Source organism: Rhinoderma darwinii, chromosome 3, assembly GCF_050947455.1.
Source record: "Rhinoderma darwinii isolate aRhiDar2 chromosome 3, aRhiDar2.hap1, whole genome shotgun sequence".
In the NCBI taxonomy this organism is placed as follows: Eukaryota; Metazoa; Chordata; class Amphibia; order Anura; family Rhinodermatidae; genus Rhinoderma; species Rhinoderma darwinii.
The window spans coordinates 310,505,630-310,530,817 of record NC_134689.1 but is presented as its reverse complement, the minus strand read 5'-3'; the positions used below and the strand labels follow the sequence as shown (position 1 = coordinate 310,530,817).

Genomic DNA, 25,188 nt, shown 5'->3' with positions numbered 1-25,188 from the left:
ACCTGGAGCAAGTCTGCCAGAAATATTGGATGTAACTCACTCCCAAACTGGTAGAAACTTACCCCAACAGACTTAATGCTGTTATTGCTGCAAACAATAATCCCTCATACACTTAATCGACGGAAAAATAAAAAAGTTATGGCTCCCAGAATTTGGCGACACAAAATAAGTTTTCTTTTTTACACTTAGGTTTTTACTTGTAAAAGTAGTAAAATATAGAAAAAACGATATACATATATTTGGTATCGCCGTAATCGTATTGACCCACAGAATAAAGTCTACATGTTGTTTTAATTGCACAGTGAATTCCGTAAAAACGGCGCGCAAAAAAACATGGAGGAATCGCTGTTTTTTTCATTTTCTACCCCACAAATATGTTTTCCCCTGTTTCCTAGTACATTATATGGCAAAATAAATGGTGCTACGAAAAACTACAACTCGTCCCGCAAAAATCAAGCCCTCATAGGACTATATTGATGGAAAAATAAAGAAGTTATGGCTTTTGGAAGGTGGGGAGGAAAAAAACTAAAATGAAAATCTGAAAAAGTGCTGCGGCGGGAAGGGGTTAAAAGTGCTACGTCTAATGTAAGGCACCAACATGGTGTCACATGTCCAACAGCAAACCTCTGACTTTCGATCTTCCACAATGCATTGCTTTTTTACTTGACTTGTAGAAATGTTTTGTTTTTGAGTCAACTGGCTTATGTTTTGCTGATAAATTACTGTACTTTGTTGTGCACTTCAACTTTTGTGTTTAGTATATATATTTTCTCTTGTGTACTAAGCGTTTGTTATTGTTGAGTGTATTTAAAATTCTCAGTTAGTTTTGTGGCAAATCCGCTCCTTCTCCCGCCTTGTGACTGCTTTCATTTACTGTATGGCTCATTATTAGCATGACTATTCTGGATCTTTCATGTGAATTTTCCACAGGAGTGTCAACTAACAGATTATTTAGGGGCATTTTACCAAGATGATGTGTACTCTGTCCATCTGTGAATGTGCATCTGGTAAAATAAAGTGTATACAGTATCTGCGTGTAGGTATAGATGTAGCAGAGCTGAATGTTTCATTTGAGACCATTCATAGTCAACTTGATTAGGTTTTTTGACAAAAATCACCAAACTCAAAGTGAATTAAAGTTAAACACACTGTAAATGTGCGTGCGTGCGTGCGTACATGTATATAATATATGTATGTATATATAATTGAAAAAAACTTGCAGCACTCCGGTAGACGAAAAGAATAGTGGTTTTATTCAGTCAACATAATTGCGACGTTTCAGTCCAACAATAGGACCTTTCTCGAGCATGGTGATACACAAGATCATAGTGGTTTATATAGCAGGTGTCAGATTTACATAATTGATCTCATTATAATATAATTAAAATGCATCATACAGAATATAATCAAAACGTGATTTACGGTATCAAGAAGTATAAAAAAACATATACAAAAAGTGAAAGTGCCTTTAAAGTACATGACAAACAAACATACATATAAAAAAATGACATGATTAATGCATTAGCAAAAATTCCACAGCAGTGTCGGGTTGGAACTGCAGGACCACTCCCCAATCAGAACTTCAGGACTTCATCCAAAACCAACTGCATCCGGTTGCAATTATAATTGATCATGAGACGATTCACACCACGATCCAGGTTTCCAATGCTCATGAGTCCGGCATTGAGACTGGAAGTATCGCGTTGCCATGCGACAGGAGGCTTCAGGAGCGCGATGATAGGCTAGATTCTCCTGCGCATGTCACCACCAACACAACGTCCTCCATTGTCTGGCAACCAGTTCAGACAACCAACGGGACACAGCCTTACATCGCTTGAGCCATGGATGGGTTCTGGTCTATATGGGGAATTAGTTATGAGAGGTTTCGTTCAGCCTTCATACAGGATAATTAGTGTTGAGATATAGATTCTTATATATGTATATGTCAATTTCTGCATTATTTTTGCAGTATTGAGCCGCTGCATAGCTGGCAACCAGTTCAGACAACCAACGGGACTCAGCCTCAGTGATATGGATAAAAATAAAACGAACACTGCTATATTGTCTTGGGTAGTTCTAGCGGGGAACAAGGGACATTTAACCCACCATTATATAAGCTCATGGCGGTAACTAGAGGAGATCTTTTCACCCTTAAGTGACTTTAAAGTAACATCAAATGTCTAATAGACCATCGGATAAAAATTATTATGGTCCACACGTATATAAATATCCATGGCCACACTTAGGTGGTCAAAAGGATCCTACATCCAGGTTTAGTGGACATAACCCGTCTTACTTTCATGCACATGGGATGTCACACTAAAACCTCAGAGCGAGTAACGGACCTGCAGGTGCCAGCTATGCAGCGGCTCAATACTACAAAAATAATGCAGAAATTGACATATACATATATAAGAATCTATATCTCAACACAAATTATCCTGTATGAAGGCTGAACGAAACCTCTCATAACTAATTCCCCATATAGACCAGAACCCATCCATGGCTCAAGCGATGTAAGGCTGTGTCCCGTTGGTTGTCTGAACTGGTTGCCAGACAACGGAGGATGCCGTGTTGGTGGTGGCATGCGCAGGAAAATCTAGCCCATCATCACACTCCTGAAGCCTCCTGTTGCATGGCAACGCGATACTTCCAGTCTCAATGCCGGACTCATGAGCATTGGAAACCTGGATCGTGGTGTGAATCGTCTCATGATGAATTATAATTGCAACCTGATGCAGTTGGTTTTGGATGAAGTCCTGAAGTTCTGATTGGGGAGTGGTCCTGCAGTTCCAACCCCGACACTGCTGTGGAATTTTTGATAATGCATTAATCAAGTAATTTTTGTACTGGATTTTTATATGTATGTTTGTTTGTCATGTACTTTATAGGCACTTTCACTTTTTGTATATTTTTTTTATACTTGATACCGTAAATCACGTTTTGATGATTATATTCTGTATGATGCATTTTAATTATATTCTAATGAGCTGAATTATGTAAATCTGACACCTGCTATATAAACCACTATGATCTTGTGTATCACCATGCTCGAGAAAGGTCCTATTGTTGGACTGAAACGTCGCAATTATGTTGACTGAATAAAAACACTATTTTTTTTCGTCTACCGGAGTGCTGCATTATCTTTTCAATTGTAGTCCAGGGATCGGGACTACTTGCCGGGAGCCCATACAATTATCCGCTGTGAGTGCTGCTGCTCTCTATTTTTATATATATATATATATATATATATATATATGTGTGTGTGTGCCACTAATTGGTATGCTAACTTGCTTTCTGATTGGCCCACCAAGACTTTGTGGCCTCAGCTTTTTACTATGTTATGCCGTGGATGCATCTACGTGGCCCTGGGATGCTCCTTTATAATGTATGGCATGTATTCTATTTTTTTCTTTTTTTGCAGGGAGGGAGATAGTATGGGTCAATCAGTGAGTGCAGGCCTGTTTTATTTTACGGTTAACAGTCTCCATATGAGGCTTTGGTGTTCAATAAAAGGATTTTATAAGCCATGAATAAGTGACTAGTTGAAGGCGTCACACAAAAAAAAAAAAACAGTCATTAGTAGAAGCAGTAATCCCATGTTTTTGTGTTTTTCTTTTCCTTGTGATAACTTAGAATGTAACCAGTTTTTGGTGGACACACTTAATGCAGAACATTCATCTCCACATACACTGAAAATGGGTCTGGCAAGTGCCTCTGACTTGAACTATATATCCCCCGAGGTGCAGGGTGAAATGATCTTCATAAAGGTGAGTTCTGTAAATGAAATGTTTGTCAGAAGGGTAAGAATCCTAGTGATGAGCTCTCGATGGCATAAAAAAGTGCTGTGAATTTTTTCAAAATGCTTTCTATTTTTGCAAATTTGTCACACTTGAATGTTTCAAATCATCAAACTACTAGACAACTAATAGACAATGATAACCCTAGTAAACTCAAAATGCTGTTCTTAAAGAGGCTCTGTCACCAGATTTTCAAACCCCGATCTCCTATTGCAGCAGATCGGCGCTGCAATGTAGATAAGAGTAACGTTTTTTCATTGCTGTATGCTTATTAGACCATGCCAAAGGTAATAAATTGAACACATTATTTAAACCACAGGATGAACTTCGTATTAAAAAAATAAATAAATATGTTTTTGAGGGCTTTTTCTACTCCCCCTTCACAAAAAAAGTTTATCAATAAGTCTGATGTACCCTAAAATGGTACCAATAAAAAGTACATCTCATCACATAAAAAACAAGCCCCACATATTGCTACATTGACGGGTAAAACTTAAAAAGTTATGGCTCTTGGAATGCGGCAATGCAAAAGCCAATAATTTGAAGAATAAAGTGTGTTTATTGTGCACAAGTAGTGAAACGTAATAAAACCTTTAGATATTTAGCAAATATTCAAAGTGAGAAAAACATTGGCACTATTTGGCTCTTGGAGCATTCCAAGTCTCAATAATCAGACGACCACATGGGTGTAAACGGGTTGGATTGAATCCACAACAGGTGGTGCTCAGTGGTGTGATTAGACAAGCGCCGGTATATAATAGTAAAAAGTAGGAAAGATCCACGGGACTCACCATTCAGTGGAGTTTTCATTTAATGTTGCGGCAGGCAAACAAAAGCAGTATGGATGTGGAGCACAAGACTACGGCCGTTTCGCGTTATTTAGCATTGCCTTAATCGTACCGACCCATATACACTATGAACGGTGTAAATTTAAAACGCATAAAACAATGGCAGTTTTGCTTTTTTCTTTATCCCCCAGAAAGTGTAAATAAAAGTTAATCAATAAGTTATATGTACCTCAAAGTGGTGCCATGGAAAATTACAACGTCTCACAAAAAAAAGGCGTCATACGGCTTTGTCATTGGAAAAATAAAAAACCATAAATAGTTCTGCAGTCTTTTACGCCAAAATAGGCATAGTACTTAAGGGGTTAAAATTTAGTTTGATGACCTGAAACATTTATATGTGACTAATTAGAAAAAAAGAGAAGAAAGTGAGAAATGCAGTAAGGTTGATGAGGCATAAGAAGAGTAATAGACTAATAACTTCAAGGTAAGAAAAATCTCACTGCTAATAGTTCCCTCTGTCACAGACCACAGCCAGACATCGTGATATCATCTGGAAATGTCCAGATCCACATACTCCCTGAAGTAATGGTTGTGAGGCCCAGTCTCTCCTGGTTCTGTGACCACGATCATCTCATGTCAGCAGACATCAATGTAGCCATTCTTTATATGACTGTATTATACAGAGTCTGTCTTGTAGGTCGAGATTGCAGCATTGCTTGTCACAGGAGGATGAGTACAGGGTGAGATCACTTCCTGCTCTGTGTTGCTGCGGTTCTTTTGCAGGATGGAGAGTATTGTTGTTTATTACAGCGGATGAGAAGTAGAGCACTTTGTAAGACTTTACATACTGCACTGTACAAACCCGTCCTGGTCAATCTAAACAGCACTTCCATATACATGACTGTATGTTCACAGGGTTGAAGGCTTTGTGGAGCTTGCACCCGGCATTTGCCAGTATGTCTAGGTACAGGTTTTTTGGTGGTTTTTTTACACCACTTGAACATGCTGGCTTCACACATGTGATGGGGTTAAATTGATATGCATTAGTATTTCTTCCAATGTTCAGAAACCTCCACATGGTTGTTGGTTGCAAAATGTAGGATCTACTGAAATACATACACAAACTATAGGATCCTGTTCTGCCACTTCCTGTCTCCCGTTGGTAGATTTAACATGCTTCTGCGAAGGAAGTCCATGCTCTAGATGTCCGACTTACCCAGCTGAATGGTAGCCATTAGATCACTACTATTATGTATAATCTGTATGGAGAAGAATGCACTGATTGCATAGATCATGTTATTACTGCTATCCCTAGTAATAAATAAATATACATTAAAATTTAAAAATAAGTAAAAAAACAAATACATTTGCAAATCTAAACAAAGAAAAACCCTCACACAAATTAAAAATCATTGAATTAAAACTAGTACAAAGTAATCACACACCCCAGCCATTTAATACTCCATGTAGCAACCAAGGGAATAATGTGTCTTCCCATTTCTGTATTCACCTCGATCTGGTCTTTTAGGCGTTCGCGTTAATTAAGGGCACTAATTATGGGAGAAAGTAACTTTCTGCTCCCACGCCATCACCCTCTGTTCTTTTATAAGCTCTGCTGATAGGGGTCATGCCTTCCTCAGAAGATTAGTTCTGTCTTGGTGCCTGAATGCTGCCATTAGTATTTATAATCATGTTGTCATGCCTGTAGAAGGAATTATGTTCTAGGAAAGCAAACTGCAGTATCGAAAGGAAATTCTCATTGAAATGATGATAAAATCGAGATGGTTACTGTTTCTCGAAATTATATTTTTAGTTCGGAATTGGAGAGAAAAAGTTTGTAGATTTTTTAATATCTCCTTTTCGGGAAACTGTGATTTCATTTCAACATAGTCATATCTGCAGGTTGTACACCGTGTAGTAAGAGTGGATCATGACTTGCACCTTGTCTTCTTCCAGCTTGAAGATGAACAGTTCATGAACAATCCTGCCAGCTCCGGCTCAGAGGACACTACACCCCTAGAAAGGAGCTCTTCCCATGGAAGTGATATTTCCATTTCCCGTGCCTTAACTGAGATACAGCACAAAGACTTGGACAGTAGTACCATGGCTACATCTGAAAAGATGAGGGAGACTGCGAAGACTGGAATGTCCGAGATTGAAGGAGAGGAGATGAACAACATTACACAAGTGTCTCCACACACTGTTCAATCCAAGAGCACAAGTGGCTCTCGATCTCCTCCTAGGAGGCATAGCTGGGAGCCTAGGAAGCACAAAGGCAATAATGCTGAAATCGGCCACAGGAGGTAAGACTTCATTACTATTTTACAGCTCTCGCACACAAGCGTGTCGTGGTTCTGTGCATAAGTTGTATATTTGGAGTCAAATATGGGATCAGCTTCCAGGAAATCTGTATATTGACTGAGGCATATCTAGTACATTAGCGCAGTACATGGGATCCAGCGTTCCACAAATAAGTAGGTACTATGTTGTTCTTTGGTAATGTCGTCTTCACATATTTAATTCATAATCATGTTGATTTTTATGGTTTTTTTCAGTTACAGTTTGGAGGGCCTCACTGGCATTGAGGCAAAGAACCCAATGGCCACTCAGGAGTCCTCTTCTGGCCCTACCAAGCTGTCTGAATTGGCCTTCAAAGGAGAGAATTATGGATCTTTAACTTCATTGACAGAAGAACGAGTAAGTGAACGATCAGGGGACTGGCAGACATTGCCAACATGGGGTACATTGAGTAGCTCCTCATTTGAAGAAGTGCTGTTTATTTTTTACTGTATTATTATTATTATTGTCTTTTTATATGTTAATGTTTTTGTTTTTTTTGTGAAATGTTTTTTTATGTTTTTTACGTAATGCTGTAACAGAATGATTTCCCCGTTAGACAGATACATGTATTCATTCCTATCTGTCTGTCTGTTAACACTTAGTGTAGGCTTTAATTTTAACCTAATGATTATTGTTTGACCTAATAGTTTTTGACTTCAGGCAATGTACTATACAGGTGTAATGAGAAGATAATTTATTGTACCTGGTCTTATTCCAGCTTCAAGAGGAGCAGCCGTTATGTAACACTGCCAGCTCTGGATCAAAGGACACTTCTTCTCTGGAAAGGAACTCTTCCTGTGGAAGTGATGTTTCTATTTCTCGTACGTTAATTGAGAGAAAGGAAAGTATCACAGTGACTGCTCCTGTGGAGGAGAGGGAAAATGATAAGACTGGAGTGTCCGAGAATGAAGGAGAGGAGATGGACAGGATTACAGAAGTGTCTCCACGTGCCATACGCCACAAGAGCACCATCCGATCTTTATCTCCTTTTAGAAGACACAGCTGGGAACCGGGGAAGCATAAAAGCAATAATGCTGATATCAACCGCAGAAGGTAAGATCGTCACACAGTCCGCTTTAAGCGTACAGCTTCTTATGATCTGTCACCGCTACGTCCAACTACCGTGCAAGTAAAAATTTCTTATTTTTTATTTTTTTTTGTCAGCAAACCAATCAACTTGTGCAGGAATCATTTCTACTTTTTTTTTATAACCATAATTGGGATTTCCATCACAATTGTTATTTGTGCTTTACAATGTAGCATAAAAAACATGTACCAATGCAATGATTTTGGAAATTATTTTCCGGACTGCATGGCTATGATATTGTTAAGTACGGGTTACCTAAAATAAATAGCAGAAAATGTAGTACCGGCAGTCAGTGCAATCTTTATAAAGCTTATGTAATTACAAACCATAAAGATGTGGTAAATACCTGATATCTTACCATCGGTGTGTGTGTAAAATCAACTACTGCATATCAGCGCTGATGGACTGTTATATAAAGAGTGGAACAGCTTATGAACACATTGTCCGACACTATTTCTGCATTTTCCATAAAAAAAATACTCTTGGAGAATTAGTTGTCACTCAGGAATGGATGAACCTCTGATCCTGATATGTAATAAGTGTCGTACAAATAAGTAATGGGGTTATACAGAATGTCTGTAATGTTGGCATTATATTGTGGTGAGTCTGTTTATCCGAGGTTTTCTCTAGAAGCTTAGTGTTCTGATGTGTGCTCTTTGGTTGCTGGCCTTAGTCAAGTAAACAATGAGGTCCACAGATCTACCAATACCACCCCCGGCCTAATGACTTGTAGATGGTGGAGGCTGTCCGGGTAGCACAGTGCTGTACTTCTGTGAGAGTGTGTTAGTATCTATATACAAGGGTGCAGAATGGGGGCAACCGGCAAGTCTTCCTCATTTCTGTTTCAATCTGCCTTCCCCTATCCCATAATTTCATCCATTCTCTTCTCACCAATGCTGATCCATCTCAATGATTCATTTTCAGTTCATTGCGAGTTCTGGGGGATGTTATAAAGAAGCCAGCTACTCATAGAAGAAGGTATCAAAATTACAATCCATCTCATTATGTGTACACATCTACTAACACTGGTAATGCATCCCTATGTTAACCAAAGGCAGGCACTAGAATTAGATAAATCACCTGCTATAGACATTTCTTTTATTGTCATTTTTAGCTCTCCACATTAAAGCAGCAGGAAGCACCCTATTGGCTGCAGAAACCATTTGCCCAACAATTCGTGGATGCCAAGGTCACCTGCCCTAACATAAAATGACCCATCTAATGTAGGAATGTGACTATATATTAGTATAATTTCTTAATTTAATACCTCACGGAAGGTCAATCTTGTGAGCTCTCTATTCTGGATGCATACAATACCAGGTTGCTTATTTTTTGGGCAGCGAACTTAAGTTAGCCCAATTATTACTTTACTGTCAACGGAGACCTTTTTTTCCTGTGTTACCATGACCTATATATTCTATTAACTATTACATTTCACCCTCTCTTTATGGTTGCTCTCCTCAGTATTAGCTGGTGTCCCTCAGATGCACAATTCACTTCTATGGGTGGTGACTTTAATGTTAGAAGGTATAGTATTTCAGCTAGATTCAAGGAGCTACTAGCGAGGGTGCCAACTGCTTTATCTTTGCTATGGGCAAAAGCTATTGCTTTACAATTGCTGTAATGTGTCTGTCTATTTTATGCTGAGAAGCCGATGTTCATTACAAAATATAACTGGGCAGCTCACGTAATGGCGCCTCTAATTTATGTGCTTGTCTTTTTTTATTTATTTTTATTTTAAATAGCTAATATATTGCTCTTTGGTTTTCAGTATTGCGAGAGCAAAATGTGTGAACGTATTCTGCTATTTTGGCCTGTCCTGCTTGCTGGAGTGTGTGCTTTATATTGCAGGCTGGGACAGACCATATGCTTATTAAAAATAATAAGTTGCTTTGCATAGCTTTTTGTGTGACTTGTTTGTTGCTTTGATGACCACTCACAGACATTATATTTTGTTAACCCTCTTGTATATATAAATGTCTTCTGTTCAAGTTCTGCAGAGGTCCTATGTTTCAAGTGTATATTTTCTGTAGGTCGGTTTATTGTCTGCTTCAGCTTTCTGGATTTCATTCCTTGTCATAATGACTGTCCATTTTATATATATTTGTTCTCTGTTTGCTTAGTTACAGCTTGGAAGGTCTTGCGGAAAAGAACCCAACTGCCACTCATGACTCCACTTTTGTCACAAGAAAGCTGACTGGAGCACCGTACAAAGGAGAGGATCATGGGTCCTTGACTTCCTTGACAGAAGAAGAACAAGAGTCAGATCAGAAGACTGGCAGAACTTCCACTCATCATGCGGTATGTAAAGTGGGTGTATTTGTACTTCTGCAATATGACCCAAAAAATGTGGACACTCGAATATCCTATTTGTATGTGCTTGTTAAATATCCCTTTCCATAACCATGGACATGAACATTGAGTTGTCCCCCTTTTGCTGGTGTACCGGTCTCTACATTTCTGGAAGCCTTATCAATTTTGGAATATGGCTGCAGGATCAGTTTTCCATTTAGCTTCGCAAGCATTAGTGTGGTCGGGCACTTAGCTTCCACAGTATTGTCTGTCTAGCAGTCGGTGTTCCACTTTATCCAGCATTGGATGAGGTTGGGGCTTTGTGCAGGCCAGCCATGTTCTTTACACAACTCTTGCCAAACTATTTTTTCAAGACCCTCGTTTTGTACTTGGGTTCCTTGTTTGGCTGAAATCGGAACGGGCCTTCCCCAAACAGTTTCTACAATGGCACATTTTTGGAATGTCGTCGTATGTCATAGCTTTAAGACTTCCCTTCAATGTCACTCAGAGGCACGGCGTCAACCATGATAAACCGTTCCAGGTCATCAGGGCTGTGAAGTTGGTAAGCCAAACTTCCGACTCAGACACCTCTGTTTTACCACTGTCCGACACCACCTCAGACTCCTTCATAAATGGCTCATGTATAATAAATCAAGCACAGTAGAGGGAAGTCGGCACCACTCTCAATCTTCACAGCATGGAACAGACCGATAGATGCAAGTGGAGTCAGGGTTTCCTCATTTAAGCAAACTTCGGGCGGTGCTCAGCATAAAAACAGACAGTCTTGTAGTATAATATGAATGAGAGAAATGAAAGTGCGGCACTCACCCGTTTGCAAATCTTTTTACCTTTATTGTGTCACCTTGGCGAGGGTAAAAGCATTACAGGCAGGACAGCTAGTTTCTAGGTTACAGCCTGTTTCGCGCTGGAGATTGCGCTTCTTCTGACCTCATGTATAATAAGCCCGCCTGTCTGCACACTGTGTATAAATGTATGTGTAGTTTTTTTAATGTTGTAAGAAAAAAAGAGAACATTGTGCACTCGTAATTTTATGCTGATCTACACTCCTCATCATTGAAATTGCAACACCAAGAAGGACAAGCTGTACAGTTATGCAAATCGAGGAAGTAGCAGATGTCGCTAAGATCTGCCAATTAACACATTTTCAAGCACCGAGCTCCAATCTGTGGCATGTGGGTGGAGCATAAAAGCCAGATTGAAATCAGTGTTTTTTTTCAGTTACAGTGGATATAAAAAGTCTACACACCCCTGTTAAAATCCAGATTTTTGTCATGTCAAAAAATCAGTGCAAGATGAATAATTTCAGAACTTTTTCCACCTTTTAATTTTTCCTATAATCTACAATTGTATTGAAAAACAAACTGAAATCTTTTAGGGTGGAAAAATAAAAATAAAGAACAAAAATAACGTGGTTGCATAAATATGCACACCCTTAAACCGTTAGTGACCGCCAATACGCCTTTTGACGGCGGCCACTAATTGGTTTTATTCCGATGCATACGCCTTTTCACTGCACTGTATCGGAATGAACAGAGCAGGGAGCCATTAAATCTCAGGGCGTAGCGGAGGGCTGGGAGCAGCCCTGCTCGAATGGGTGAGATCGATATCAGTATCTATCTAGCCTGTTTAACCCCTCAGATGCGGCACTTAATAGCGTGCGCCGCATCTGAGTGGTTTTGGAGAGAGGGAGGGAGCTCCCTCTCTCACCCCGCCTGCTTCCTGCAATAAGATCGCAGGGTGTCTGTGTCTCCTATGGCAGCCGGGGGCCTAATAAAGGCCTTTAGTTAATGCCTGCTAGGCCTAGCAGATTCTTGTCTGTTTTACACGGACAGGCAGTAATACACTGCAATACAGAAGTATTGCAGGGTATTATAAACGCGATCGGATGATCGCATTGTGAACTCCGCTAGTGGGACTAGTAAAGTAAAAAAAACGTTTAATAAAGTTCATTTAAAAAAAAATGAAAAACACACTTTTTACTCGTATTAGGTATCGCCGCGTCCATAATGACCCCAACTATAAAGTTTTCATTATTTAACCCGCTCGGCGAACGTCGTAAAAAATTATATAAAAACAATCAAGAATTGCTGTTTAATGTGAATCCTGCTTTAAAAAAATTTGATTAAAAAGTGATCAAAAAGTCACATCTACTCCAAAATGGTACTGATAAAAACTACAAGTCGTCCCACAAAAAAAAGCCCTCATACAACTGCATCGACAGAAAAACAAAAAAGTTATGGCTCTTCAAATATGGAGACACAAAAACAAATAATTTTGAAAAAAAAGTGTTTTTACTGTGTAAAAGTAGTAAAACATAAAATAATCTCTATAAATTTGGTATCGTTCCAATCATAACGCGCTGAATAAAATTGTTATTTATACCACATGGTAAACGGCGTAAATTTAGGACGCACGAAAGATTGCTGGGTTTTTTCTATAGCCCCCCAAAAAAAAGTTAATAAAAGTTAATCAAATTCTATGTACCCCAAAATAGTGCTATTAACAAATACGTGTCACGCAAAAAACAAGACCTTATACAGCTATGTCGACGCAAAAATAAAAAAGTTAGAGCTCTGAATGAGACGATGGAAAAACATAAAAAACAGATTGGCCATTAAAGAGGCTCTGTCACCAGTTTAGAAGTGCCCGATCTCCTACCTAAGGTGATAGGCACTGTAATGTAGATAACAACAGTTGTTTTTTTGTTTTTTTTAAACTTTTATTTTTGACAGAGTTATGACTATTTTTTGTTTTATGCAAATTTCTTCTAAATGCCCGACTGGGCGTTTTTTTTTACTTTAGAGCAAGTGGGTGTTGTAAAGAGAAGTGTATGACGCTGACCAATCGGCGTCATACACTTTTCTCTTCATTCATGTTCAGTTGTGCTCACATCACAGCGTGATCTCGCGAGATCACGTTGTGCTGTCACTTACTCCCTCATTAACTTTACCAGAGCGTCTGGAGAATGAAAAGACAGCGTCTCTCCTCTCTCTTCAACAGGCCCCCCTGTTGGCAACATAATTTTCTACTGAAGCGCCAATGAAAGCTCTGTATCATTTGTGGTTGTCAGGAAAACAGGGTTTCCCAGGCAACTAGACTAGGAGGGAGGGGGAGCGCAATGTCTGCTCGTTCTGACCCCAGCACTGACGCAGTGTTGGCGCACTGCTCCAACTGAGTGTATTGGACTTGTCGAGGAGGAAGGGGGCTGGGGATATAGGATCAGGGAGGAGGGTTTCCCAGCTAAGTGGGAGACTGCGTGATAAGTACAGCACAGCCCTAGTACTCACAGCCAACAGTGCATCCCGATTAATCTGGACAAAGATAATATTAACCCTCAGCTCTCCAGTCTTTTCAGGCGAGGGGAGGGCCCACTCATAAAACGTTTGCACTTGTCCTATCAAAGTGTTAAACCGGCCCTGCGCCCAGGAGTGAATTTCCTCCTCTGGTTTTCACTACTAAACATGTGCAGCACAGATCCTGACATTATAACTAAGGGCCTTGGAACAGCAGCGTGAAGATACTTGGTCTAATGGAGAGGAGAGGAAACGAAATGAGAGAAACAACGGCACACTAAACATACGAAGAGTGCAAGACGCTTGCCCTATGTGACCAAAATTAACAAAAAATTAGGGCAAAATAAATTATCATGCACATCCAGCCAGTAAAGATAATTTCAGTATTTTATTATAACCAGTAGACTATTAAGAACACTGTATACAAAATTACAAGGTTAATCCATGATAAGATCCTCTGTAAGGTGTATAAAAGCACCCAAACAAAATATGAACTGTCAGACTATATTATAAATTTATATGAAATATATGCAGATACTGTATAGCATTTCAGATATACAATACATCTGTGTGTGAACCATTATAATACAACACATCCAACCAGCCTGGAATCTATATAAGTCTGGCAGGGGGCTAACTCCAAAAATCCCTGCACTACGTGTATCGCAAGAAAGACATGATTTCCTCAGGACCCTTTACATTTAGGTCCAGAATCATGTGGACAGTGACACAATCTCCATGACTTGGGCTCTGCATGCCACCACATTGGATTTGAAATGAAACAACAGAGATGCAATTAAAGTGCAAACTTTCAGGTTTAATTCAAGGGGTTGAACAAAAATATCCTGTGAAATGTTTAGGAATTGCAACCATTTTCCTACACAGCCTCCTCATTTCAGGCGGTCAAAAGTAATTGGACAAATTAACATTACCATAAATAAAATGTTTTTTTTTTAATACTTTGTAGAGAATCCTTTGCAGGCAATGACTGCCTGCAGTCTGGAACCATGGACATCACCAAACGCTGGGTTTCCTCCTTTGTGATGCTTTGCCCGGCCTTTACTGCAGCAGTCTTCAGTTGTTGCTTGTTTATGGGTCTTTCTGCCCTAAATTTTGTCTTAAGCAAGTGAAATGCAGCTCGATAGGGTTGAGATCTGGTGATTGACTTGGCCATTGTAGAATATTCCACTTCTTTGTCTTAAAGAAAATTCCTGGGTTGTTTTCGTAGTATGTTTTGATAAATGTTCACTGTATAACCAATATAACGTACCGTTCTCCTAAAGTCGTAATACTATCACAGCCTGAAAGAACGATTTAAAATATAACTTTATTAGTAAATAGCTAATAAAACTGGCTCGTAAGCCTAATAGTCTCTAAACAGGCACAAGCAAGCGGTCAGAAAGGGGAGATGTGACCACGGGTATTAGGATATACGTCCACCCAGATACCGCCAATCTCTCCTTATTGTATTATATTTATCTGAACCCTTGCCATCAATTGTTAATCCTACGCGTTTCTATGCCCAGGTTGTGGGATACTTCATCAGGGATTATACTTTGATTTAGCCGGTTTGCACTGTTACTGTGCTTTTCTCGGTCTCCCGGCGTGTGCACAACTCTAGTGTCTTGGCCGTGGAGACGCCGGATATTTCAAGGCTCAAGCCCTCCTACCGATTGACGTCATCTTGGCAGTCCACCAATCCGTGTTTGAGACGTCAATCACGACGTACCGGATGGTGGCATGCTTCTATTCCGACAGCCAATCAGTGCACTATAACGACAAAGCGTCCCTAGTAACCCAGGTGAGCTCCAGGCGGTTTCAAAACATCCCCCCGACATACAACCAGCAGTGTGAACAGGCACAAAGATGTTAAATGGGTTTTAAAATACATTTCTCACCCTATCCTGTCCCTAAATACAAAACCTATAATGCAACACAGATGTTTTTGCAGAAAGCCACATAATGTTAAAACCTTAAAGTATACATAAGGTAAAATTACAATATAAAGACAGATGCGTGCAACAAAGGATATATTTGTACAAATAAAACAGTACAAAAAATAAATGAGTACACACGCATGTACACACATGCCCACCACTCATTCAATAATGAACAAATATATGCATATAATAATTTATAGATGTAAACATATTGTGAAACGACCATGATGTGGTAATAAAGTGAAAAATAATATTGCAAGTGAAGCAATAGAATAAGTATTATACAATAATATATGTGGAAATAAAATGTGAAAACCATATGCAAGTGATGCAAAACTGGAAAATGAGGATTATTCCAGAAGTAAAAAAGTGTGTAAAATATGTGATCCATTTAAAATGAACAAGTGAGACAAGGAATAACAAATGTGTTGAAATAGAAAAATTCAAAATGTGTTAAATATAAAGTGTGTAGTGCATACTGTGTGGTTGATCAAAGATAAACGAGTGAATGAATGAATGGGGATGCAAACAATGAATACAATAAATGCACACACAGATCTAACTCTGTGCACATGCCACATACGGGCGTGCATGCCAGATGATACAAACATGAGTGAAGATACAAACCGTATCGAGAAAAAAAAAGTGCATGATCAGCATCTCCGATAGATTGCGCAGAAAACCTCACAAGTAGACTCCTAGATCATCAGAACAATCTGAAACAAAACTAAGAGGTAAAAAATAAGGAACATTAAACTAGTATATGCAGGCACCATAAAAACAACCGCACATAGGAGATCCTGACATCATTATAAGAAAGCCACGAAACCCAGATTTTCATTGAGACCCACTGATTGGGCCGGTTTCAATTTCCAGATCCAGCGGGCCTCTAAGCTCAACAATTTCTTCATAAGGGACCCACCTCTCAAATCTGTTTCAACATGGTCAATACCCATGACACGCAAAAGACCTGAGTTGCATCCATGATGCAGGAAGAAATGCCTGGGCGAGGTTTTTAAATGTTCCACCATTTCTGGTTGGGTGCCCCTTGCTGCCTCAATCCCATTTACATGCTCTCTTGTCCTTATCTTGAGTTCCCTTGTAGTTAGCCCGATATATATCTTAGAACAAGGACACTGGGCGTAATAGATCACACCTTTCGTATTACATGTGATGGGCCATGAAATCTTGTATCTTGTGGACCCTGCTGAATCAAGAAAATCCTCACTGGTAACAATAGATGTGCAGGCAATACACCGACCACATGGTTGGCAGCCCCATCGTGGCTTACCTGCACCAAAGATTGGTTAGAATCACGGTGGTTTGTGACAACTATGAACTAGTTCATCACGAAGATTTTTCGCCCTTCTAGAGGCTACAGTTAGGTCTACATGGTAGCACTTCTGATAGAATCGGATCCACACGTAATATTGACCAGTATTTAGATAGACATCGATTCATTTCCCCCATCTATCATGATAGGTAGTGACTGATAATGTCTGATGTTAGTATACAAAGATTCGACATCACAGGTGGCCAGAAGCATATCAGGTTCCAGATGAACATCCTCCAATTTCTGTATCAAATCAGCAGAGTCCCTTAAATATGAGGGAAGTGTTTCCACTAAAGGATTCAGAACTGAATCTATGTACTTACAGATGTTATCGCATAAATTCCCTCTCCCAGAGATGATAGGACGTCCAGGTGGTGACTTCAAATTCTTATGGATTTTTGGCAGTAAATATAGTGTCGCTATTGTTGGTTCTTGTATGGTAAGGCATTCTCATCAGAGGAGATGATACCTCCATCCAACACATCCTTTAAAATAGTCAGTAGTATTGATCTAAAAGAAGACTGGGGATTGAAGGTCAGCTTCTTATAACGGGTAGGATTCCTTAGATGCGTGTATTCTTCTTTTTCGTACATATCTCTTAGCCAGACCACTATATTACCGCCTTTGTCCGCCGGTTTATATACAGTATCTTTTAGAGATTTAAATTTCCTTAAAGGGAACCTGTCACCAGCATTTCACCTATTGAACTTTACTTATCCCTCACTGGCTGCTACTTTCAAAAGTTCATTGCCGTTATCCCCTCTCCTAAACTCCTCCTCTGACTGTAAATAACGGTCTGGAAACATTTTGCGCCTTTTATAGTAATAATCCGGTGTCCCTTTGTACGCACACCGCAGAATAGGACATCAATGCACAAGTGCATGATTTTGTCTGCTAGGGGAAGGCCAGGAGCTGTCAATCAAAAGTAAGGAGGTGGGGTAAACTCGGAAAGACTTGAGGAATGAAGATATGACGCTCTTCAAACGAAGATTTGACTCTTTTCAAATGAAGATATGACTCTTTTATGCTCATTAGCATGCAGGGTTGGAACACTAAAAAACTGAATACTAAAGCCACAGAAAAACAACCTATAAGCGCACGAGCGCCAGGGACATAACATCCCAGTAGAATCTGAAAGTGAATACCATGGATAATAAGAAAATATATACTTTTATTAATTTATCACAGTACATGGTATAACAATATCAAGTGTATTAAAAAAACTGTATATGGCGGATCATATATCAAAAAGAGTAACAAAGCGGTAAGTATGACAAAATACCATGGGAAGCACAGAAAACATAACCAAAAAATCCCCACAACTCAATGCGACCATACCAAAAGCACAGATGATAAGAATGACAGAGAGGTCCTTTTGTAGGTTTACTACTAAAGCCACAGAGCCGACTAAGAAGACAATTTATATGGAAATGATTTTTCACCCACTACCACCAGGTATTGCTGGTTTAATAGGTGAAATGCTGGTGACAGGTTCCCTTTAAGCTGTCACGTTCAATGGAAGATAAATTAATGATGGTCTGTGTCACTTGCATTGAGAGCTCCTTTGACCTCATGTTGTGGGTTCACAGCAACAGCTACCAAATGCAAAGGCCACACCTGGAATCAACTCCAGACCTTTTACCTGCTTAATTGATGATGGATTAATGAGAGCGTAGCCCATGAAGCCCATTAAATAGCTTTTAAGATAATTGTGCGATTTTACCTTTTGGTCCCTTGAAAAGAGGCAGCTACATATTAAAGAGCTGTAATTCCTAAACCCTTCCTCAAATTAGGATGTGAATACCCTCAAATTAAAGCTGAGAGTCTGCACTATAAGCCCATATTTATTACATAGCTGTATATTCAATATGTTTTGATAAACAGCTGAAATGCCAAAACTTGTGTCACTGTCCAAATAATTCTGGACCTAACTGTATATTTACCTTGTGGTCCGGCAAGTCATATTTTGTTTGGAAGCTTATATACACCTTATAGTGGATCTTCGCATAGATTGCTGCTTGTATTTTTTTTTTAAATAAATAGGGGCTTTAGATTGATAAAACATAACATATTTTTATTTGATTAAAATGTCATAGCTTTCCTTAACTCCTGTGAATGTGCAATAAGCTGTGCATTTAATAAACTAATACAATATGAATTATATATAATATTTAATATTTTTATTTTTAATTTGAAGCCGGAGTAGGATTCGGTACATTTCTACCAACCCCATTTAAAACTGACCTTGACTCGTCCAACTGAGCTTTATATTCATTCTGTTTGTGTGTGGAAATGCCAGATAAATGTATTTGTATTTGCAGGCCTGTGAAAGGACTGAAGTTCATGATTTGGTTTACTCTGGTTCACTTGGTGCTCCTCGCTTGTCAAAGTCAATGTCCTTAACAGCAATTGCCAATCCACATGTGGAGGGTGAGAATTACAACCTATTTCAAAAGCTTTTTTCTTTTAGGTGATGTGTGTCTAGGTATTTTCCACATGGTCACTTGTGGACACTGTTCATTGGGCTGTTTTATGCAAAGATATAGACCATGCTGATGCTGGCCATACACAGAAGATAACCTTCCCTGACACCCTATAAGCAGACACTTTAGGGCTCATTTAGAAAAGCGTAAAACTCATCCGTGTGCTGTACGTGGAAATCACTCATAGAACACGGACCCATTGATTTCAATGGGGCTGTTCACACATGCGTGAGTTTTCACGCAGTGAGTCCGTTGCGTGAAACTCACTGCATGTCCTATGTTGGTGCGTATTCACCCACCTACGTGCCCATTGAAGTCAATGGGTGTGTGAAAATCACGCACTGCACTAGGATGCACATCTGTCAAGCTGGTATGAATGTGGCCTTACTCACGGCAGGCATACGTCTTATTTTAATAGGGCTAGAGAGATGAGGCTGCCAAACACATTTAATGCCACTTCTCTCTAGGAAAATAACAAAGGGTCAGACATGTTAAGGTCAAACTTGTTTACCATACAGGTAAGATTGTCGGGATCCGATGACCAGCTTAACGCCAAAATAACATCTACTCACTGTATATAGGAACTGTCTGCTGCTCTTTGCTGTATTCAAAGCAAACTTTCTATACTTTATTAGGACTGACGAATTCTGTGCTGCTTTATGAATGTTTCTAGACAAACCCCTAATAATCGCTTAACATTGAAGGTTATGCCTTATTTGCCATCCTTTAGCCTCTAACATGCAATGTATGCTTTTACCCTTAAACATACAATGCACGTTTGTTTATCACAACCATTTATAATTTTTTTTATCTACTACTTTTTTTATTCTGCATTCTGTTCTCATTAAAAAGAGTTTCTATTGTTCAAGAATTCTTAGAAAATATACATTTTTGATAAAAGGAAGAGCTTAGGCTTCATTCACATCTCCGTCGGGACTCCGTTTACGGGTTCCGTCTGAGCTTTCCTTCAGGGGAACCCATGAACGGAATACAAACTGAAACAAACCCAAACCATAGGTTTCCGTTTGCATCACCATTGATTTCAATGGTGACGGATCTGGAGCGAATGGTTTCCGTTTGTCACCATTGTTTAAGGGTTCCATCGTTTTGACGGAATGAATAGCGCAGTCGACTACGGTATTGATTCTGTCAAAACGGCGAAACCCTTAAACAACGGTGACAAACGGAAACCATTTGCACCGGATCCGTCACCATTGAAATCAATGGTGATGCAAACGGAAACCAATGGTTTACGTTTGTTTCAATTTGGACTCCGTTCATGGGTTCCTCTGACGGAACCCATGAACGGAGTCCCGACGCAGATGTGAACGAAGGCTTTGGTAGATTAAACATTGACACAAAACAATAGAGCCATCCAAAAAAAAATTATCCTGAATGATCTGAAAAAATTAGGCTTGCATGTTTCGGTTTTATTTTGACCCAAAGTATGGAAGCTTTATATATATACATGAACATGAATTATTTCACTAAATTGGGGAAAAGGCATTTAACTGAAAATCCATATATCAGAGACCGGTTACAAATTCATGTCATGTGATAGAGAAAATATATATGGATTAAAGAATACAAATCCAGTTATCCAGGAATAGTATTCATAGCGGGTAATACAGTGCAGGAAGTTTGAAATCAAACAGGATTTCCATATGGTCAAAAATGTATCCTATTTACATTGTAGTGGACCCTAAAGGGATTTTCTGTTTTGGGCAATCTTTTTTGCTGGGTCCCACAGTGTTCAGTGATAATCTGTGGGGAATCGGGCAGCAAGTCTTCGTTTTCCCTGCAGTGCCCATTGAAATGGATTGGCTGTCCATGTAATGCTGGGTCCTCCAGAGAGCGAAATACGCTTTGTAACTGCCCTCCATTCTGACTAATAATAGATTAGGCTCCCAAACAGATCGCCCCTTCTATTTACCCAGTATTAACTATTCGCGTACTTGAAAGTGGGTTTTCTTTAACCAGCTAACCCACTTAATTCCTTTAATATGAAACATAGTTTATACTTGTATTGGAACCTCTGTGAGGAGTTGTCTGAATCCAGATACCGTAGGTTGGTGCTTAAATGTTCAATCCCATTTCATATCCTTCAGACCGCACCTCTGCTTCTGCCGCCCATTCCTTGTTTTTCTTTCTTAGTTTGAATGTGCATGCTCTAACATCTGCTGTTAACCCACTTCTCAGTCCAGGGTCGGATACAACCAAAGAGGCGAATATCCTTCTCCTTCAGCATATCTCCGCTTATACCTAAGTCTAAGCATGTCTTTTCTATTGGCACCTCGTCCAGTGAGGACGAGTCAGATAGTAAGTAAATGCTTCCGCTGCCATGCTTTCTTTCTTCCTCTGCTCACTCTAGTCACTGTAGTGCAGTATCCGTGTACTTTGCTTGCTAGTTTTTGAACAGAGGTGCTTTATTCTAGCCTGCCTTTCTACTCACCTCTGGTTTACTTTCGACACTTGCAAAGTCCTTGATGAGTTTTTTTTAATGTTTTCATTTGTTTATAATTATTTTGGATTATGGTGGAGTATCTCACGTAACTTGTGTTTAGGCTCCTCACACGGGAGACCTTTGTCATTCCTGGGAGCCCCATAGGAATTAAGGGATAGTGCGGCCATTCATTTCTATGGGGCTGCCGAGAGCTATCTTTAGTAACGAAAAATATGTTTTGGAGTCTGTGATACTCAGACTGTAAGGCATTGGCGGATATTTTAAAAGAATAAAATAGTTCAAAGAATAAACCGTTTTATTGCCTTTTATGTTTGCTCTCTTTCTTATGTACTTGCATCTATAAATGTACCCCCCCCCCCTCCCCCCGTGCACTGCTTATGACTCCACAATCTAACTATTCACAGTGTATCAGAACATAAAGTCCTCGCAACTGGTACACCCTTATAAATTAGGGGCTGTTATAGTGACGTGCTTCAAAGCTCACGCTATCAAGTTATAGGTGTTTTTGCAGAAAGTATAATTGATATGCTTCTTATTTTGTTTTACTTTTCTTTTTCTTCTACTACAGCCCTTACAGGCTCACGGTCTTTAAATATTGGCAGCAATTCTTTGGCACAGAGGTAAAAACATTTTTATCACTGCATCTTGCATATGTTTTTATTTTATAAAGTAATGTATTCTTACATTAATGAGGACTTGTCGGCTCTCCTCACATGACTGGTTTAGGCTTCGTTCACATCTGCGTCAGGGTTCCGTTCATGGGTTCCGTCAGACCTTTCCGTCAGGGGATCCCTTGAACAGAAATCATTGCTTTCTGTTTGCATTACCATTGATTTCAATGGTAACGCTTCCGTTGCTAATGGTGTCCGTTTGTCTCAGTTCTGTAAGGTTTCCGTTTTTGGCGGAATCAATAGCACAGTAGAGTACGCTATTGATTTTTCAAATTAATATTTATTAGAAAAGTTTATTTTGTTTTTGTGCTGCAGCTTCTATGTATCCACTATACATAGACGTTCCATTATCGCGCTGTAAGCTGAATCCATCAGTCTGCTGGACTGACAGCGGCTCCTGTGTTCCTCTAACACTGAATATATATATAACCCTAATACTGATCAGCTCTAAGTTGATCAACTTGGATTTTATTGGTATTGGGGTCATGTTCCGTGTTAGAGGCACACATGGGTCACAGACTGATGGATTCGGCATACAGGTTGGATTTTCTGGAACGCTTTCTTTGTTGCGAAACCCCTTTTGGTTTATATTAATTTCCTTTTTTTTTTTTTATTTGTTGAATTATGATGTAGTACCAATGATGTAGTACATATGATGTAGACAAACCTACTACTATACTTCAATTAAAAAGATTATTTATCTTCGGATTTACTTTTCCTAGAGCATTCGTATTCTTAAATACGGTTGAAATGATTTATTGGAGGTAACAAGCTGAGATATCTAGTGTTTTTTGTTCACTTGGAATGACTTATTTTAGTACTTGCTTTGCTAGAAGTAATGTGTGTGGAGTTCTTATGCAATAGTGTTTTAAAATCTTCTGCCTCTATTTTGATGACCCTTTTCCAATACTATAAGAAATAAATAAAATCCCTATACATACTAATAATTACTAAATACTGTTTTATCAAAATCTATTTTAGCATATCCGAGGAATGTAGCAACCTGTTGCCACCCAGCCCCTCTCAGAAGGACCTTGAGGGCAAAGGTGTGACTAAAGTAAGCCGCACATTTAGCTACATCCGGAATAAAATGTCTAGTGGCAAGAAAACGAAGGTGAGTATCTTTAGCATGGCAGTTTATTACATTACATTTTAAGGTATTGGCTGGTTTAGATTGTTCTATAACTGTAGCATACGCATCTGTTCACAAAGAATTAGAGCCTTCAGTTGAAGGGTTCCCTGGTCTAATTTCCGACATATACCTCACAAGTCTGTTAAGTATGCCACTGATGAGCATATATTGGAATACGTTAGACATAACTTCTCATCGTTGTTGACTGCATCCCTCTGTATAGAATATCATCTATTCTGTACTACAAAACAAAAAAAGGTACACCAACGTATACAGTTTTGACATACATCTGGTGAAAGGGGGCCTATGAAATACAATGGGGGATGGAAACGAGACAGAAATACCACACCTACCACTTTTGGACGTATCTGTGTGACGTACATTTTTTTTTTGCACTTGTATGTTACGTTTGCCTTCAGTAAAATGAGTTTAAATACAAATGCCACACCTAGAGTATGCTACTGTATGGTTTCAAGAGAAATCATAGCATGCCCTAATACTGCTGCACATCCTTAGTTTGTGGGCCCGTCAATGTGTGAATTTGTATATCTGAAATTCCCATTGACTAATATCAAAATAGTAGGGAGCCCTGAAAAAAATAAAAAAAAAATACTGCCAAACATTACTTCTAGGGGAGAATAACCCTGTAATACGCTGCTGCTTGGAGCACCGTAGGGCAGTCGATGGAGTGCCATGACTCCATGTTCCACTCAATCCTGCACATGGCAGAGTCTTAGGTTGGTGTTAAAAACTAAATCCAGGCCGTCACAGAATGCACAATGTGTTGTGTCCCCTTAGAGCATGGACGTGTGTTTGTCTTGACAGGCTAAATGCAATTGTTTGTTTGCTTTTGCTGGAGCACACATTGTGTACCACTAATATTATTGCATGAGGAGTATTCCATCTCACACCTCCCACACATTTACCAACATGGAAGGATGTGGAGTATGGACATGCTGTGTTTTGTTTCATCTAGCCGCAGATGGCAGTTATGCAAGCAAAGCCGGTTCTCTTTTCTTTTTTTGTTTCTCTGACAGTACAAGTAGGCATCCCTTCACGGTGAAGACTCAAAAAAAAAATATTTTTAGCAAGGGAAGAAGGCGTTCCGCTGTGCTTCTATTACACATTCAAAGAAACTAGGAAAGCGACACGCAGTATTAAATATAGATCAGCAATGTTTATCCTTTCACAAAACAACCGAAACAAGAAAAAGAATATGCCTCCAGGTTTATATTTCCTGTAGCTTTATTAATCACAATGACAGGAAGAGACAGATGAGCTTCGCAAGTCTTTGTCTAAGCATGCCGCACCATTTCGGATGTCGTTTGCTCTGCTTTGGATCAGAATCTATAGATCTCTAGTCATCAGACCGGTATACAGATCCCTCACTCCAAAAATGAATGGAGAATCCAGGTTTTTATAGCAAAACTCATTGAGGCATATTTAGCAATACAAATTTCTGCCATAATTGCATTGAAACGAAAGACGTTCAGATGTTACTTTTACGGACTTCTGCAAACTTACAGTAAAAAAGGGGGTGGCTT

The 25,188-nt window shown here is 39.3% G+C and overlaps 1 protein-coding gene across 6 annotated transcripts in view; it reads left to right on the top strand.

Annotated features, from left to right (window-relative positions):
- AKAP13 (A-kinase anchoring protein 13) overlaps positions 1–25,188 on the top strand; it is a 246,255-nt gene that overhangs the window by 168,245 nt on the left and 52,822 nt on the right. For 3 of the 6 annotated variants that reach the window (XM_075858210.1, XM_075858207.1, XM_075858208.1), the window contains 11 exons: positions 3,637–3,770; positions 6,545–6,891; positions 7,144–7,285; positions 7,647–7,981; positions 8,940–8,993; positions 9,480–9,542; positions 10,139–10,316; positions 19,216–19,324; positions 21,577–21,696; positions 22,410–22,461; positions 23,494–23,626. In XM_075858210.1, coding sequence (XP_075714325.1) covers positions 3,637–3,770; positions 6,545–6,891; positions 7,144–7,285; positions 7,647–7,981; positions 8,940–8,993; positions 9,480–9,542; positions 10,139–10,316; positions 19,216–19,324; positions 21,577–21,696; positions 22,410–22,461; positions 23,494–23,626 — 1,667 coding nt within the window. The remainder of the gene's footprint in view (positions 1–3,636; positions 3,771–6,544; positions 6,892–7,143; positions 7,286–7,646; positions 7,982–8,939; positions 8,994–9,479; positions 9,543–10,138; positions 10,317–19,215; positions 19,325–21,576; positions 21,697–22,409; positions 22,462–23,493; positions 23,627–25,188) is intronic. The other 3 variants (XM_075858211.1, XM_075858213.1, XM_075858212.1) reach the window with 3 other exon arrangements.